The 16,375-nt window shown below is 40.2% G+C and overlaps 1 protein-coding gene across 2 annotated transcripts in view; it reads right to left on the bottom strand.

Annotated features, from left to right (window-relative positions):
* The window catches only part of abca2 (ATP-binding cassette, sub-family A (ABC1), member 2), a 52,486-nt gene that overhangs the window by 6,861 nt on the left and 29,250 nt on the right, over positions 1 to 16,375 (bottom strand). Inside the window, exons 5-32 of one of the 2 annotated variants that reach the window (XM_079486258.1) lie at positions 16,221 to 16,342; positions 15,693 to 15,794; positions 13,995 to 14,171; positions 13,583 to 13,804; positions 12,969 to 13,321; positions 12,723 to 12,882; positions 10,870 to 10,998; positions 10,420 to 10,587; positions 10,230 to 10,326; positions 9,950 to 10,123; positions 8,789 to 8,891; positions 8,514 to 8,628; positions 8,225 to 8,415; positions 7,947 to 8,097; positions 7,570 to 7,774; positions 6,498 to 6,656; positions 5,677 to 5,857; positions 5,394 to 5,606; positions 5,112 to 5,308; positions 4,842 to 5,021; positions 3,740 to 3,915; positions 3,492 to 3,612; positions 2,603 to 2,884; positions 1,928 to 2,140; positions 1,511 to 1,613; positions 892 to 1,214; positions 394 to 607; positions 70 to 175 (exon numbers count right to left, since the gene is read on the bottom strand). In XM_079486258.1, the coding sequence (XP_079342384.1) occupies positions 70 to 175; positions 394 to 607; positions 892 to 1,214; positions 1,511 to 1,613; positions 1,928 to 2,140; positions 2,603 to 2,884; positions 3,492 to 3,612; positions 3,740 to 3,915; positions 4,842 to 5,021; positions 5,112 to 5,308; positions 5,394 to 5,606; positions 5,677 to 5,857; positions 6,498 to 6,656; positions 7,570 to 7,774; positions 7,947 to 8,097; positions 8,225 to 8,415; positions 8,514 to 8,628; positions 8,789 to 8,891; positions 9,950 to 10,123; positions 10,230 to 10,326; positions 10,420 to 10,587; positions 10,870 to 10,998; positions 12,723 to 12,882; positions 12,969 to 13,321; positions 13,583 to 13,804; positions 13,995 to 14,171; positions 15,693 to 15,794; positions 16,221 to 16,342 (4,937 nt within the window). The remainder of the gene's footprint in view (positions 1 to 69; positions 176 to 393; positions 608 to 891; positions 1,215 to 1,510; positions 1,614 to 1,927; positions 2,141 to 2,602; positions 2,885 to 3,491; positions 3,613 to 3,739; positions 3,916 to 4,841; positions 5,022 to 5,111; positions 5,309 to 5,393; positions 5,607 to 5,676; positions 5,858 to 6,497; positions 6,657 to 7,569; positions 7,775 to 7,946; positions 8,098 to 8,224; positions 8,416 to 8,513; positions 8,629 to 8,788; positions 8,892 to 9,949; positions 10,124 to 10,229; positions 10,327 to 10,419; positions 10,588 to 10,869; positions 10,999 to 12,722; positions 12,883 to 12,968; positions 13,322 to 13,582; positions 13,805 to 13,994; positions 14,172 to 15,692; positions 15,795 to 16,220; positions 16,343 to 16,375) is intronic. The other variant, XM_079486257.1, reaches the window with a different exon arrangement.

The following is a 16,375-nucleotide window of genomic DNA, read 5'->3' as shown; positions in this document are numbered from 1 at the left end:
ACCATATAACAGAATATAATAGCTATAAATGTAAATCAGCTCTAAAATGGTAGGGATGGTCAGGTTTACCTGTGAGGATCGTCTCACTGCTATTTTGCGCACCATAGGTGGAGTTTTTCTGCCAAAGGATGCTGGAACAGATTTCTGGATGTTTCCAACAGTGAAGCCTCCATATCTGCAGGATGAGCGTGTATCATATAGTTGTTTTTAAATTGAGGAGATTGAAGTATAAAAAATATTTTTAAATGAATGATCGCTTGGAAAATGTGTAATATTTGTTATAAAAATAAAATAGTTTGATATATGACGGACTTGTAAACACGAATATTAAATTATTCGATTATTATTATTATTTTGACATCACTATATATTTAACCCCTTTCAGAACACTACCTGTGTAATCTGACTCGATCAGAGGTGTAAAGGAGATATTCGGACACATTGCGACCAGTGATGTCCACCAGGATGTCTCCAGTTACTACCTTCATAAGAGGTGGACGGCCCCCAACTCCACTGGGACAGGAAAAGCCTGTGCCCTGCATGGAGCAGATGCAACGGACGGGCTCCCGAATGGTCAGCGGCCGTGTGGGGGGTGAGGTTGCCATCTCTGTAGAAACACAACAGGGTGAAATGTATGTTATGCAGCTTTACGGAAAAAGACAGAATCATTTAAATTATGCAGCAAAAAATCACAGATTCGCTTTAGGCAAAAGTCAGCAAGTGCACTTAGCGATGTGTCTTTCAAAGAATAAGTTGGGAACTTATGCAAACCCTAGATTCATCCATTTGCATTACTTTTCATATTTCTTTCTCACACTTTTTTCATTTAGACTTCTTTAACCTGAAATGTACAGCGTACAGCTTTGTTGAAACTTGAAAAAAACCTCTCACCTCTGACGGTAGTGGGCGGAGCAGCGGTATAGTTCCAAAGGCCGTCTTCAAAATGTGCCTCTGGCTCATCTGATGGGGCAGGTGAGGGAGGCGGGGGCACGAAATTTGATAAAGGGACACCCTGAGTGAAGGAATCTAGGCACATGGAGTCAAAGTACCGGGCTGCCAGTGTTTTGGAGTTGTTGGCGTACGGGTTCAGCGTTTGGGCCAGCTGGTCCAGAGTGCTGTTAAAGGGAGTTTTTAGCACACAAGTCGCACCCACTCCGGAGGGCAGGCGAAGGGTGTTTACTATCCTCTGTGGGCTGGCGTCTGGAGACATTTCACTGTTGAAGATACAGAATAAGAGAACAGAATACAGAATGACCGTCTTCGGTACATGCACAGAGCTATTGCTATGTTTTAGGCCAAAATAATCGTGTGGTGAAAAACTGATAACATACAAATTAGAAATGAAACCCCAACATAATACATTACACAACAAGCAGCCTAAAGTACATTACCTTACAGAAAAGTGTAAAATATTGCTTACAGGCTTAAATACACCCCTGATATGCCTGTGTAACATATTTTTATGAAATTAACTAACAGTAAAGCTTTTCTTTACATTGTTTTGTCTGACCTGTACTGAAGTCTGTCTTCATTGGCATGAGGGATGAAGTTTCCACGAGGTTGTGTGTAGTTGTGATATTGAGATGGAGACAGAATGAGGGGGGGGAGATCACCTGCAGAATCCAAGAAATCATCAGAACAGCTTGCACTTATTACTGGACAGTATGACAAGCCATAGTAGATGTGTGCCAACTAGATGACATTCTGTTCTGTACAGTTTATGCTGCAGATAAACTATGAAATCTATATTGACTATAAATGTATTTATTATATATACATTTTGCTGAAAATATTGGATTTACAGCCAAAACCATCATCATATTAACTGTCACTGCAAAATAAAACTATTTATACCATGACAGGTTTTTCAGCCTTAAAAAAAACAGCACACAAACAGTTAAGACTCAAGGGGCTTTGTTCTTCTCACCAATCTCTGGCACAGACAGGGCTACGGTCATGGCCACACAGACGAAAAAGGCGGGCAACAGGATCTGAGAGAAAATGCCCTTTGTGTTCCTCTTGGCGCAGTGAAACCTTTTCACTATCAGTCCGTGAAACTGACGGAGTTTGAGCCACCAGCCCTCAAGCTTGAAACTGCCCTGACCCTCCTGTATGGCCGGTTCAGCAGAGCGCTCCTCATCTATAGAGACATGGAAGGTCTATATTACTCTAGCGGTATTTGAGCACTTTGTCTGACAAAGCACATCTTTGAAGGCCTGCAGGTAGAAGATTTTGCATTGGCTTTAAGTGACCGGAAGAGGTAAACAGCACCAGTCGAAACATCTTTTCTAAAAGCCTTAACTAAGGAACACCCTCATGTTATTCCAAACCTACTGACTTTCTTTCTTATGCAGAACACAAAAGATATTAAAAAAATGTTGGTAACCAAATTACATTGCCCCCCATTGACATTCTATGGGCACAAAACCACTGAGAAATTTGTCAAAATATCATCTTTTGTGTTGCACAGAAGAAAAAGCCATTACAGGTTTGAATGACACAAGGATGAATACATAATCACATGATCGTTTTATTTTTGGGTGAACTTGTAACTTTGATTAGCTAAAAGCTCTTACTACAAAACGTAACGTCTTTCAATTACCTCTTAGACTAGCCGAGTCAGGATCCTGGCCATTATCAAACAGTGGACAGTAGTCTCCATAGAAGTCAGCATAGAGACCTCCTTCATCCCCTCTGACTGAGCCCAGAGATGAGCTGGACTGCAGTGACGCCTGGCTTGGGCTCAGTCCGGAACACATCATGAGGTTACTGAGCTCCACCTCCGGCCGGATCACGGCCCCGGCTGGGGCTCCCTCACACTGTGGCCCTTCAAGCGGATTGGTGGGCTTTCCCGCTGATTCTCCACCGGGAGAGCTTTTCATATCTGACAAAAGAATGAGAGAGGAATCGAAATAGCTTACCATACTTGAAATCTTTGCTGTAGTTGTGCAGCTTGTTGCCAGAAACTTACTGTAGATTTATATTTATTGAATATATCGTTCAGTTTGTTCAAAGGTAAATGAACATTAAACATTAACAAGTCTTTATTTTTACAGAAAAAAACTATAAAACAACAGCCTCATGCAAAGCATTCTGGGAACCATAATTAGAAAAGAAACTGAAAAAGATTTTTGGTTCCCAGAATGCTTTGAATGAGGCTGTTAATTTATCGTTTTTCCTGTAAAGATAAAGACTTGTTAATGTTTAATGTTCTTTATCTTTGAACAAACTGTTGCCAGTAAATTACATAAATATAAAGCTACAGTAAGTTACTGGGAAACCTCTGCCAGTAAATCTGTAATGTCTACAGTCAATTTTGTACAGTGATTCTTCAATATAGAGGTGGAAGGTATTTGTGATGTTATATCATAATAATGGTTTTGCAACTTGTTTTTTTATGTTATATCACAATAAAAGAGAAGATAAAAATGTAAGCTGTATATATATATATAAATGTAGATAGATTAACATTCTTTCTGAGCCCAATTAACCTGCATCGCTGTTCTCCAGTGACAGATCCTCCTCTGAAACCTTCAGAAAGACCTCCTCCAGTGTGGTGTCCATCACACCGAAGCTGGTCAAAGCCAGGCTGTCCAAATTCTGCTGCAGAGCCTGAGGAAACACATCCAACATTCAGCGACCCCCTGTATAAATCATTCTTTCTTAAACGCTTGTCACACAGAATCCTCTTTCTTCACCAGCAAGCGATTATAAGTTATAACCCTTTCAAACTGTGTACCTGAAAGAGCCTCTCGAAACAGCCTTTCTTCACCGCCTCTGACGGCAGGACATAAGAGAGCTCAGTGTTGGAGTCAGACACCAGCAGGCAGGAGGCCACGTACTGACGTATGAACTGTGTAACTCTGCTCTCTGAACACGGAGATATCGAAGCGGATGGAGACTGTCTTGACTGATCTGCGAACAGACAGACGCATTATATTGGGTCGTGGAAGAGGAAAGTAGAGGTGTGATGGTGCAGAGTGGAATATGATTTTATAAAAAAATCTAACAATCAAATGAAGAACAACACAGAGTAACAAAAATAAAAGAGATAAAAAGATAAAAGAGAAGTACAAAAAAGCAGGTCACAGAAAATTCACTCGAGAAACAGAACTAACGTATAAAATAGTAAGACTGGTTGGTAATATCTCCTGAATTAAGTTCATTTTTCTTACACTTATTTTTCTTGTTTCCTTAATTTCTTGCTCCAAGCGTAAACCTGACTAAAATGTTATGCTTCTGTTAGATTTATTCTTAACGCAAATCAATTTGCCTGTTGGGTAAAAAAAACAACTATAATTCAAGATATATTCTCGCCGCCTAAATATGCACTGAAGTAGATTTATCTTGTTTTAAGGATATTATTTTTACTAAACGACAAGAAAAAAAGTTTGCAGAGATAGGGAAATAGGGACAAATGGAAAAGAGAAATGAAATTGCTCCATACTCAAACTCACAGCGCACACAAACCCCTTTAAAAGGAAAGATTCTGTATAAATGTCTTTGTTCTGATGAACACAGAGAAAGATATTTGGAATAATGCTTGTAACAGTTCTTGGCCACCATTGACTACCATGCTTTATAAATGTATTTGCTCTGTTGAACACAAAAGAAGATATTTTGAAGAATGCACGCAAGCAAACAGTAGGAAAAATGACAATGGTAGTCAATTGTGGCAAAGAACTGTTTGGTTATAAGCATTCCTCTAAATATCTTTCTTTGTATTCATCAGAACAAAACAAATTAACAGATTTGGTACAACTGCAGGGTGACTTAATAATGACTTTATTTGGGGGTGAACTGTCCCTTTAACAAAAACTCAAATAAGGAGACACATATACCTGCAGCGTGTGAGTCACTCTGCTTCTTGACAAGAGTGAGCTTGTAGCCATCTCCATATGTGCTCTTGAGAAACAGCGGTGAACCGCAGCACTTCAGCTTGCCATGAGAGATGATGGCGATACGGTCTCCCAACAGATCAGCCTCATCCATATGGTGAGTCGAGAGCAGAATGGTACGGCCTGATCATACACACACGGTTTTAAATGTTATAGTTAAATATCCATGTGTTTAGAAATATGTGTCAGCTGTGAGAGGTAATGAAAGGTCACCTTGTTTATATTTTAGAATTAGATCCCAGATCGCCCGACGTGCATAGGGGTCGACCCCCGCTGTGGGTTCATCCAAAATCACCGCCCGTGACCCGCCCACAAACGCGATCGCCACCGACAGCTTCCTCTTCATCCCCCCGGACAGAGTCTGTACCAGACTGTGACGCTTGTTGGACAGCTCTAGATCTTCTATCATCCTGTGCATTCAAACACACACCTTCACAAACTTTGTTCTAGGAACAAAACAAATAAACCTTTGGAAAAACATGCACGTTAACCTACTTGTCCATCTCCTTGCGGATGTCATCTTCAGCCATGCCCTTAAGACGCGAGTAGAACCACAAATGTTCCTCCACACTCAGCTTGTCAAACAGAACATTGTGCTGAGGACACATGCCTAAATTTTGTCGGATGCGCTCCATATCTGTGCGAATGTCATGTCCATATATGGTAGCGGAGCCAGAGGTGGGCGGAAATAGTCCAGTGAGAATGGACCTATGAGAGATGTGATATCAACAAATGTTCTGCACTTTTCAACACACTACCAAAATCATTCCTCACTCACATAGTGGTGGTCTTGCCAGCCCCATTGTGTCCCAGGAAGGAGACGACCTGGTTCTCATGCAGGTTTAAGCTTAACTTGTTTAGGGCAAGTTTGCTCCCAGTCTTGTAGACTTTGGTCAGTTTGTCTATGCACACCACAAGCGGCAAGTGATTGGGCTCTTCTTCAATTCCACGATTTTCCTCTAAGAAACAAAAACGCACACATTAAGTTACAATTGTAGTAACAATTTACTAATTATCAGCCGAAGCTGATAGAACCAAACCATTATTAGCTATGTCATAACTGATATTTGAGGTGCAGTGAATCAAATTTATCGGCATTTAGTGGTGATGTTGCGATATGCAACAAAGGCTCACACCACCCTCCATTTCGAAGCACTACGTTAGCTGACACAGATTTTTATTTGCCGAACGAGAGAACGTATTTACAAAACGCACTTTGTAGAGCACTTTGTCCGATTAGGGCTACTGTAGAAACAACATGGCGAATTCTGTATATGTAGAAAGAAAAAGCTCATTCTAAGGTAAAAAAACATAATGCTTCACTATGTAAAGTCTTTTTACACCTCTGAAGACATAGTTATGTAAATAATATTGCATTTCTTTCTTACGGTGGCTGACACAGAACTAAAATGTCTTCACGTTTTGTTTTTACCGAAGGAGATAACGTATTTACGAAATGCACTCTGTAGAGCACTTTGTCCATTTAGGGCTTCTGTAGAAACAACATGGAGACTTCTGTATATGTAGAAATGATCAAAAGATCCTCCAAAAATTAGACACTGGCCATCAAAATGAGAAAATTGTAGATGTTAAAAGCACCTGAGCGTCTGTGTTCCATAGCACAAGCCTGGTCCTCTTCCATCACACTCAGCCTGGTGCTTCTGCCCCACGGACAATCCCATGTCTCGATACGTCCACTACCTAACCAATAGGATTTCTGCAAAGGAAAGTACCATGGGCGGGGCAGCCCGTACATCCCTGGAAGAAAAACAAACGCAAAGAATACTGTCACAGAAATTTTAAAACAGAAAAACTGTAAATAAACAGAATGTTTTTTATTTAATACCGATGTGAATGTGTTGCTGGTTGGGATGCACAATATTATTGGTTGATAACGGCATAATAAAGGGATATTTCAGGCAAAAAAACAATATTTCCCCACGTTTTACTCACCCTCATTGCATCCTAACAGAATATGACTTTCTTCTTGAAGAATAATGCAGTATATTTTAGTTTACATACAGTTATATTACCACATATTTTACCACGTACCACGCAAATGACGGTGACGAAAGCTCCTGAACAGAAGAGACATATCCTATTGGAACAAAACGAAAAATGCCCCGTTCGTCACCGAATCTTTGTCGAAAAAACAAGCCTCAGGTTTACACGCAGCACGGGATGAAGGAAGGTAGACATAACCGTTAATAGCATTGTCAATATGGATATTTCTCTTAAACAAACGAATCGTTTCGCTTCAGAAGACCTTTGTTAAGACCACAGAGCCGTTCTTTGATCGATGGATGCACTTTTTGGAGCTTCAAAAAATTATATCCCATTCGTCCCATTCTAAAAGGATACCTGGTGATGTAACTCAGACTGAATTATTAGTCAACGAGAAAGTCATATTCAGTCAGGATGCCTTGAGGATGAGTAAACCATGGGGAAATTTTGTTTCTTGCCTGAAATATCCCTTTAATTATCTGCATTGGCCTGATATGAAACTTTGTGCTCATATGACTTGCCGGTATTGGTATTGACAATCGGCTAAAATGAGTAGGAATATATGCATATAAGATAAAGACAAAAATTTAATATTGTGCATCCCTAGTTAAATTTATTCGAACAGAGCTGATATTAACATCCGATAGTAGATAGAATGATAGCTTACCTGGATGCACAGCCTCAATGTACCAGGTGAGCACACCGTACACAATGGCATCAATGATAAGCATGACCACAGACAGCAAGAGGTTAAAATCATCACCCTCTACAGGTGACTGGTTGATAGTGCGCCACTGAATCCCCACCCCAGCCACTTCATACAGGGCAAAGTACTTAGATCCCAGACCAAACGCTGTGGTAGACATTAAAGACTGCAGACACAGAGAGAGATACAGAGTAATGAGAATAGAAAATGGGAAAAAAGATCATAGAACTGTACAAGAAAAGCCACAACAACAAACTTAGATTAGATTTAAAGTCATCTGCATGCTAGTGTACTTGCAAAAATACTTTCAGCAGAAATACATATACCGCTGTACATACCGCTATGCACTTCTCAAAGGCAGTAATCTTGTCGTGAGCCACCTCTTCTCTGATGGCCACATACATGTACGGCACGTAACTCAGAAAGTAGATGATTCCTCCACATGCTGACGCCAGTTTGGCTTTAGAGTACAACACTGACACCAGGAAACTTCCAGAGATAAGAGAACAATTACATTAAATAATTCCCTTTACACTACTGGCAAAACATATATGAAATAAAACTGCAATCCAAATATCATCAAGCAAGCTATGAAAAGTACAGTTTGGTCCATTACCAGAACATGATGGTGGAGATGGCGTAGACTGTAAGAAAGAGCCAGATGATAAAAGGATCGCTGTGTAGGAGAACTTTGCCGTATTTCAGTATGGCAGTGAGAGCGGTCACTGAGATCGAAAGCTGCACGAAGCCGGTGATAAACCAGGCCACCCAGTGCACTGCGTTATTCAAGCCCATCATCTTCATCACCTGCGTGAAATCGCTCGGGATCAACCACAGCACCACCATCTGTTTCTCATTTATAACTAATTCCTCTTTAATGTGTCCGAGGAGGAAACTGCTCTCACCTCTTTTAACCTTTGCTCCTTCTCTGCTACGATGTGCTGGATCATCATGGCCACCGAGTAGACCCACGATATGACCATACACAGAGGCATCATGTGCTCAATCACAAAGAGGAAACTGCACATGGACATATCGTTTAATACAGCTCACCTATATCAAGTATGCGGATATTGGCAGCTGAAATATGAATGACTAAAGCAGTGCTAAACATATGTAATGTTGTCATGAAGAAGGCAGAATATATGATGGATTAAGTGGTACAGAAAACAAAGCTCACTCGTCTCTGGTGTAACATGGATAGGGAAACATCTGCACGTAGTTTCCGGGCTCCACAACGTCGTGACCCACAAACGTGTTGATGATTGCCCGTTCAATCATATCTAAAAGAGGAAATAAATAGCGCAATGTTGAAACTTCTGTTTTATTAATGTAACATCAGGAGTACACACGTGTAAAAGAGAATCACAACAGTATTTAAATGTTTTTTAAAGAACCTTGAAAATACCTTAAAACAAAGTTTACTTGAGAAGCAGCTCTGCGTTAGATATTCAGGCTTGATTTCAGATTATGTCTCTTGAATATAAATACCTTCTGCCTTACTAAACCGTATGATTTTTTAGCTGGTTTTAGGAAATAAAAAAAATATTCTATGGCAATAAAACAAAGTGGACAACAACCTTATAGAAACATTCAAGCACTGAAGAGAAGTCTTGTTATCTTATGCGGTATTGCTTCTCAAGTCCATTTATCTTGTTTTAAAGGGATGCTTCAGCAAAAATGTAGTATAATTTGATCATGTACTGATCCTCATGCTAAACCTTTTTAAAACGTACTTTCTAATGCGGACCACAAAATAATATAGTTTGAAGAGCTCCCGCTGACTTCCAGTGTATGAATACAAAACCACATAGACATTTCTCAAAATATCTTCTTTTGTGTTCCACGAAAGAGGTTAAAAGGTACAAAAACGGATTCTGTTAGAGGAGGGGAATGTTTGGAAAACCTGTTTAAATCCGAATCCATGTTTACTTTTGGAATGTTATTGCTCTAAGGTTAATCTAGGCTTTTTTGACCTTTCAAAAGAGCCAAGTAAGCACTGTACAACTGACCGATGCACCAAACTTTACATAACCACATACAGTTCACCCGCATAACTTTCATTTTAAATAAAACATCAAATTCTTACCCATGCCAACTCAGAACAAAGAAGATGTTACTTCAGTGGATGATTTATTGCTCTGTAAGCAGTTTTGTTCAGAATTTTGCATAACTGGCAAAGCTAATGCCTGAGTCTATTCTTTTCTTATTTAAAAAAAGAAGTCCTTTCACTCCCAATAAAATCTACATTTAAAAACGCTCACAGTTGAGGAAGTTTATTTTGGAATACAACACCCTTTGGACATTTTGTAAAGGTTACTGCTAAGCCATCTGATCATACCTTGGATCCACACAAAGCCATACAGGAAATAGAATTTTCCACCCGTGTTCGGCCCAGGGCGCCAATAAGCCCGACGGATTTCATTGGTTTTCTCTGTAAAACTGGAGTTCTGTCGGATCTTATACATGACGTGGGGTGGCATACTGCCATCTTTATTAGTCTGGAAAATCACACCTGCAGAGAGAACCATACTAACTAACTACATTTAACAATGTGTACTCAAGGGCTAAATCCATTTAGAAAATGTGTGTTTCTTTGGTGAGATTCAACATTCACTGACTTGCAAAGACTGAGACGTTGTCCTTGTAAGCCTGGTTGAGTGTATAGTTGACAATGCTTTCTTCATCAGGGAAGCCTCTGAAAATATCCACACTGACCTACAAAATCATTTTTTTGTTTTTAAAAGTTACGTTTTGTACAAACAGCTGCATACATCAACAGTGTCAAACACAAGGCTGCTTCAATCAGACCTTTGACATGAAGTGTGTCCATCCGCAAGCAGCATTATCGATGGTGCTGAGCTGCTCCAGGAGGGTGGTTGTGTTCGGCAGGGTGAAGTTCTCCTCCATCAGAGTGTTCAACAGCTCACTGTCTGAGCCGTTTAACATTTCATGATGCTTCTTTAGGTCATCGATGAACTGCGACACAAGGACAGCGAGACATCAGTCACATGCACAAAAGGAAAATACTGTACATAACCTGTACTGATCATAAATCAACATACGAGTAATCTGTTAAGTCGAAAAACACTGTAGCATTATGCTATCTGTCATATCGTCTGAAATACTGAAGCTACAAAAAAATATATAGTTCCCAAAGCATCAAAGTGAGAAACTGATCACAAAGATTAAAATTATAACAGTTTTTTAATAGTCAAAGATAAGACATGTCAAAAAGCTGATTTTGAGTCAGAACGTCACCTGTTGGAGCCACATCAGGTGGTTGTGCAGTTTACCCTCCTCTAAAAAAGTTCTCAGTTCAGCCGAGATGTTGAGCCACACACGAGCATAGAGAGTCAGGTTTCCCACAAACGCAAATGTTTCATTGGCCTAGAGAGAGAAAATCAAGCAATCTAATCGAAACCATTCCAGGTATCCAAATGACTCTACCAATTGTGTGCCATGTGAATTAAATAAAAAGTTCCAGCAAATGTAATATACAATGATGAGATTGATCTCATTTACATAATTGTTACTATATGTAGAGTCTGAGACAGGTCAGACATGCAATAACTAGTTAGATTTCTAAAAAATAACAACTTAACCCCTCACCCAGCCAGCAAGCTGGGTACCGGGGGATCTACCCCCACTCTGCAACTAACACCGCAGAACCAGATCCCTTCTGCTGCCTCATACACCTTGAGGAACCACGTGGCCACAAGGCCAGAACCTTCTAGTAGAACAGCGTTCTGAAACCAATTGAACCTTTCCATCTCTCCAAGCGCATACGGAAACACATCTAGCACAGAGCTCGCAAGTATCCATTTCTATTTATAGAATAGCTGCGTTAGGTTTGTGCTCTTTGGTAAAGATAATTTTTATTGGTGTTCAGAAATCGCGGCCATGCTGCTCTCACAATCTATCTCTACTTATGGCCATGAGATAACGAAAAGTGTATTAATCATTGAATGCATTTGCTGGACGAATGAATACCAATATTGTCATACTGTACATTACTGATCCGAGACTGTAAAATATGTATATTTAATAATGATTATTATCTTGATAGATCTGGTGGAGAATCTTATTTGGTGAGCTAAACTCATCATTATTTTAACATGCAGCTAAAACCGCTACATATATAACCACACCCCTTCAGTAATGGTGTGCGCTACAAACGTAACTGCAACATTGAGGGTTGACAGGAAATGAATACAGCCTAAGCATTTATTCGAAGTATATCAGAATACATTTGTATTTAATTTCGCAATTAAAAAATTATATGTTTGTTTTAATGTATAATAAATTACTGTGCATTCTCTTAACATAGATGAAAGGGGCAGCAAGTTATTTCTGAGAAACGCAGTTGATTTTTAAAATCGATACCTAAACAAATACACCTCTGACTTTATAGCTCCGCCCTCAAAATAGTGAACACTTGCTGACGCCCTCTCCTTCCTATATTAAACATATACGCGCCCTATTACCTACTGGCTCTGAGTGTTAAGCCGCAGTCACACTTGACTTCATCCATTAACTTCTATTCATACGCATGTGAATGCGTCCCACCAGACCCTGTGAAATCGTGTCAAGTGAGTGCGTGAGACTAATAGAAGATCAAAACATCACAACGTGACCTTTCGGTACAGAAATGTAAAAGACGGAGGAATCGGTCCCACCCATTTTTGCAGAACCATCCGGACAAATCTTGCATTGGTCAAAGTCTAGTCTGACAATGGCATATTGTGAAATAGTTTATAGAACCCCCCCCCCATTTAAACAACCAGGAGTATGAGCAAACACAATATTTTTTTCCAAAACATACACATATAAAACATCTGGCATGGCTGTTTGGTTGGTTATCGACACAATCTTCTTCTGTGCTTCTCAGGATTTGCTTACTCCACCTTTAATGTGCATGGCTGTTTTCCTGTAACCTTCTTAGCACTACGTCATTCTTAAGCTATACCTTAAGTGTGATAGCGATATATTCTTAAAAACAAACTTAGTGATACGAAAGTTTCGGGAAACCCAGCCCATATCTACAGTATATGTACCAAAATGTGATGGAGAGACAATAGTCATTTAGAATTCTTCACAACATTATGACTCGCCTTTTGTATGACCTTATCCACCTCTGAACCAATGGGAGAGTAGAGGATTTTTGGATTTGTAGTCATGAGATGGACAAGTAAACCCAGGTTTCGTTGTTCTTTGCTGGTAAAGCCCAAGGAACTCATATTTCCCTGTTTCAGAGCTTCTGGCTCAATAATCCTAATGAAACAACAACATTTATTAAAAAGCAACAGCAAAACAATAACAACATTGAAACTCATAAACTTCTATATTTCCACACAAACCTGTTATTTCCACACAGAATGGGTTGAAGACCTGCCCACAGCTGAACAAAAGCAGAAAACTGCGATCGAGGATTTTCAGCTTCAGCCTCATTTCCTGCAGATCCCTCTCCATCCTCCCCCGGACTGTCTGTTGCGTTGGGTCCCCATGTTGTTGTGTTGGAGCTCCAGGAGGTGGTGTTGGCTGCGGGAGGGGGCTGGTGACCTGCACAAGCCCCTTTAGGCAGCAGTCTGGCCAGGCCTGACAACAGATCCACATCCCTCAGCAGCCTTTCCACATCTGCCAGATTCTTCAGCAGAGCCCCGAGATGAGACTGATCCAACAGACCAGATGCGTTAGACTGCTCAAGACGTAACTTAGGATGAAAAGGGAAAAATAGAAAGGAATAATATGAAAACACAAGTCTCAAACTATTTAGTGTGAGATTAAATTTGATTTTTTATCAAGACACTGCACTCCCAAGTATCTACTGTTGTGTATTTTTAAAGGGCAGTTTGACATTAGTTTCAACTTAAAATGATCAGTAACATTTAGGTCCAATGTGTGCCCATGAGACTGTTTATCTGTGTCTGTGTTTTGTCTGTAAAGAAAAAATATGTTTTGGTTTTGCTTGTACCTTTTCAAATAGCCTCTGTGTATCAATCTGCTCTCCCAGCTCTTCGCTCATCTCCCCAAAAATCTTCACCCTCTGCCCCGCATCGCCACCACAGACGGTCATTCGGTAGGCCTGCAAAGCTGCCTGTTGTTTCTCAGGGACCAACAGGATTTTGCTTAACTCGCTGTTTGCTCCCTCTCCACAAGTGAGCGTTTCTAGCACTGCACCAGTCAACAGAATTCCCTGAAAACAATGGCACACAAAACTAAGAAGCATGACAGCCATCCATCAACAGAAGGTGCTTATTAAAGCTGACCAATATTTTGACAGTATGCGTCTGGACTGCTGGTCGGAATACGTTACAGTTGTCTTTGCAAATTATTCTGTGCCAATTTATTGCACACTTAGCTCTAAAGTCAAGTGGTAAACCCACCTCAATCTCACGCAGGGCTCGAGGATCAAATTTTTGACCCACTTCACCCCCTGTGATTCCCAGCGCCTGAGACATAACTTTGAGTAGAGCCTGGCTGTGGGCTGTGTTAGTGGGCTCTCTCAACGCCTTCTGAATGAGTCCCCCCTCCAGACTGCGCCAGTCTCCAAGTAACTGCTTCTTAATTTGAAAGAGGGAAGATAGAGTGTTTGTTTTGGATTACAAGAATGTAAGAGATTGCCTGTCCTGCTTGGAAAGAAACTGGAAAGCACTTTGAGGTTTGCAGAGCCAAGAAAGTCATACAGGTTTGGAATGACATGAGGTGAGTAAATTATTAAATAATTTTTATGTTGCAATAAAATACCCATTTATAGGGACAGTTCACTAAATAATTTAAATTCTGTCATGAATTACTCAACCTCAAGTTGTTCCAAACATGATGAACACAAGAAAGATGTTTGGAAGAAAGTTCTAGGGCCCCATTGACTACCACAGTAGGAACATTTGTTGTAAAACTTTTTTTTTTTGTTGAACACAAAAGATGATATTTTGAAGAATTTAGGAAAGTAGTCAACGGAGTGGTAGTCAAAGGAAGCCCAGAACTGCGAGTTCTTACAAACATTCTTCCAAATATCTTTTTGTGTTCAACAAAGAAATGTATACAGGTTTGGATCAAGTTGAAGGGGGGTAATTCATGACAAAATACAAATTTTGGGTGAACTATCCCTTTAACATGTCAATGAGGCAGATTACATATGTAGATGGTTGATAAGTGATTAAAAAGTCCAAAATATTGACTTTGTAAAATGAATTTGATTACCCAGTTCACAAAAAGGCCAGAATCAGTCAGACTGGGGAAAATAAGCAATGACAGAGTATACAGCTCAGTTGGACATCTCAACTTTCCGTCGGTTTGTGAGTGAAGTCTCCCAACGGAACCGCCAGCTTCAAATGGAACTAAAAACAACTCTAAAACTAAATCCCAAACGTCCTTTGCCTCCTCATTTCAGTAGTCTGCTATGCTCAAACGGTTTTGTGAGAAAAAAATCTAACCATATGCTATCTAAGATTGCTTATAATAACCTTGTTGCTTATTTTATAAAAGCAAGATTCCACTGTTAAAGGGACAGTTTATCAGAATAAATTTTGTCATCATTTACATTAAGTCATTTAGCAGACGCTTTTATCCATTTACTCACCATCGAGTTGTTCCAAATCTGTATAAATGTCTTTGTTCTGATGAACGCAGTGAAAGATATTTGGAAGAATGCTTGTAACCAAACAGTTATGGGCCACCATTGACTACCATGGTATGAAAAATGACAATGGTAGTCATTGGTGCCCCAGAACTGTTTTCTTTCCTACATTCTTCATAATATCTTCTTTTGTCTCCAACAGAACTAAGACATTGATAAAGCAAATTTTTCCTACAACGGTAGTCAATGGTGGCCAAGAACTGTTTGGTTACAAGCCATCTTCAAAATATCTTTCTCTGCGTTTAACAGAACCACGAAATGTATACAGATTTGGAACAACTTGAGGGGGAGTAAATGATGACTGTTCCTTTAATCATGATGTTGTCCGCTATATCATCACAACCATGATAGCCTGCAGTCGAATAACAGCCGTGCTCATATTCCAAACTTGAGTGATGTTAATTATGCATGTAACAGAAAGAAATGTGTGTCCCACATGCTGTACCTCCAGCTGTCCAAGCTTTTCTCCAGGACCGTGCTGTCCTTCATCTCTTCTTTCTCTCCTTGTTCCAACTTTAGGATACGTTCCAAAAATGAGATTATACACCTAAATAGAACACACGGGCACAGATTTAGAAACTCTAATCCCACTCACACACTTTAAATAGCTAGAGAAGAGCTGAAATAAACTCCCACAGAAAATCAACATAACATTCAGAAACTCACAAGAGCATCTCTCAGCACTTTTTAACAGACTACAGCACATTAACCCGACACTTAAAACGTACTACGCAGGAGCTCCTCTGCCCTAAAGCATTAGATTCTATCACACACCCTCTCTTTTCTCTGTCACTGAGTAGAATTGCTAATGCCGCGGGTCGCAAACTCAAGCTGAGCCTCCGAAGAGGATGAAAGAGAGACAGGAGGCTCAGAGGGAGCTAGCAGATGAGTCACGAGTCTTCAGAGAATCAGAAGCGCTGCTGTCTGACCTGGGTTGGAGGAAAGAAGTTTGAGATGAGTGTGGAAGGCAAACCTCTTTCAGATTAATGGGAGAGGAGAGCAGCAGGCTGGCGGTGTCGTTCGGAAGGGAAAGGTTTTGGGTCAGAAACTGCTGGAACGTCGATTGGTTCCTAAGGATGCTTCCTACAGTGAAACCTGAAGCAGATACACATGCAAACAGTTTAGGAG

Source organism: Barbatula barbatula (assembly GCF_947034865.1).
Source record: "Barbatula barbatula genome assembly, chromosome: 2".
Classification (NCBI taxonomy): Eukaryota; Metazoa; Chordata; class Actinopteri; order Cypriniformes; family Nemacheilidae; genus Barbatula; species Barbatula barbatula.
This window is presented reverse-complemented; position numbering and strand designations above follow the sequence as displayed.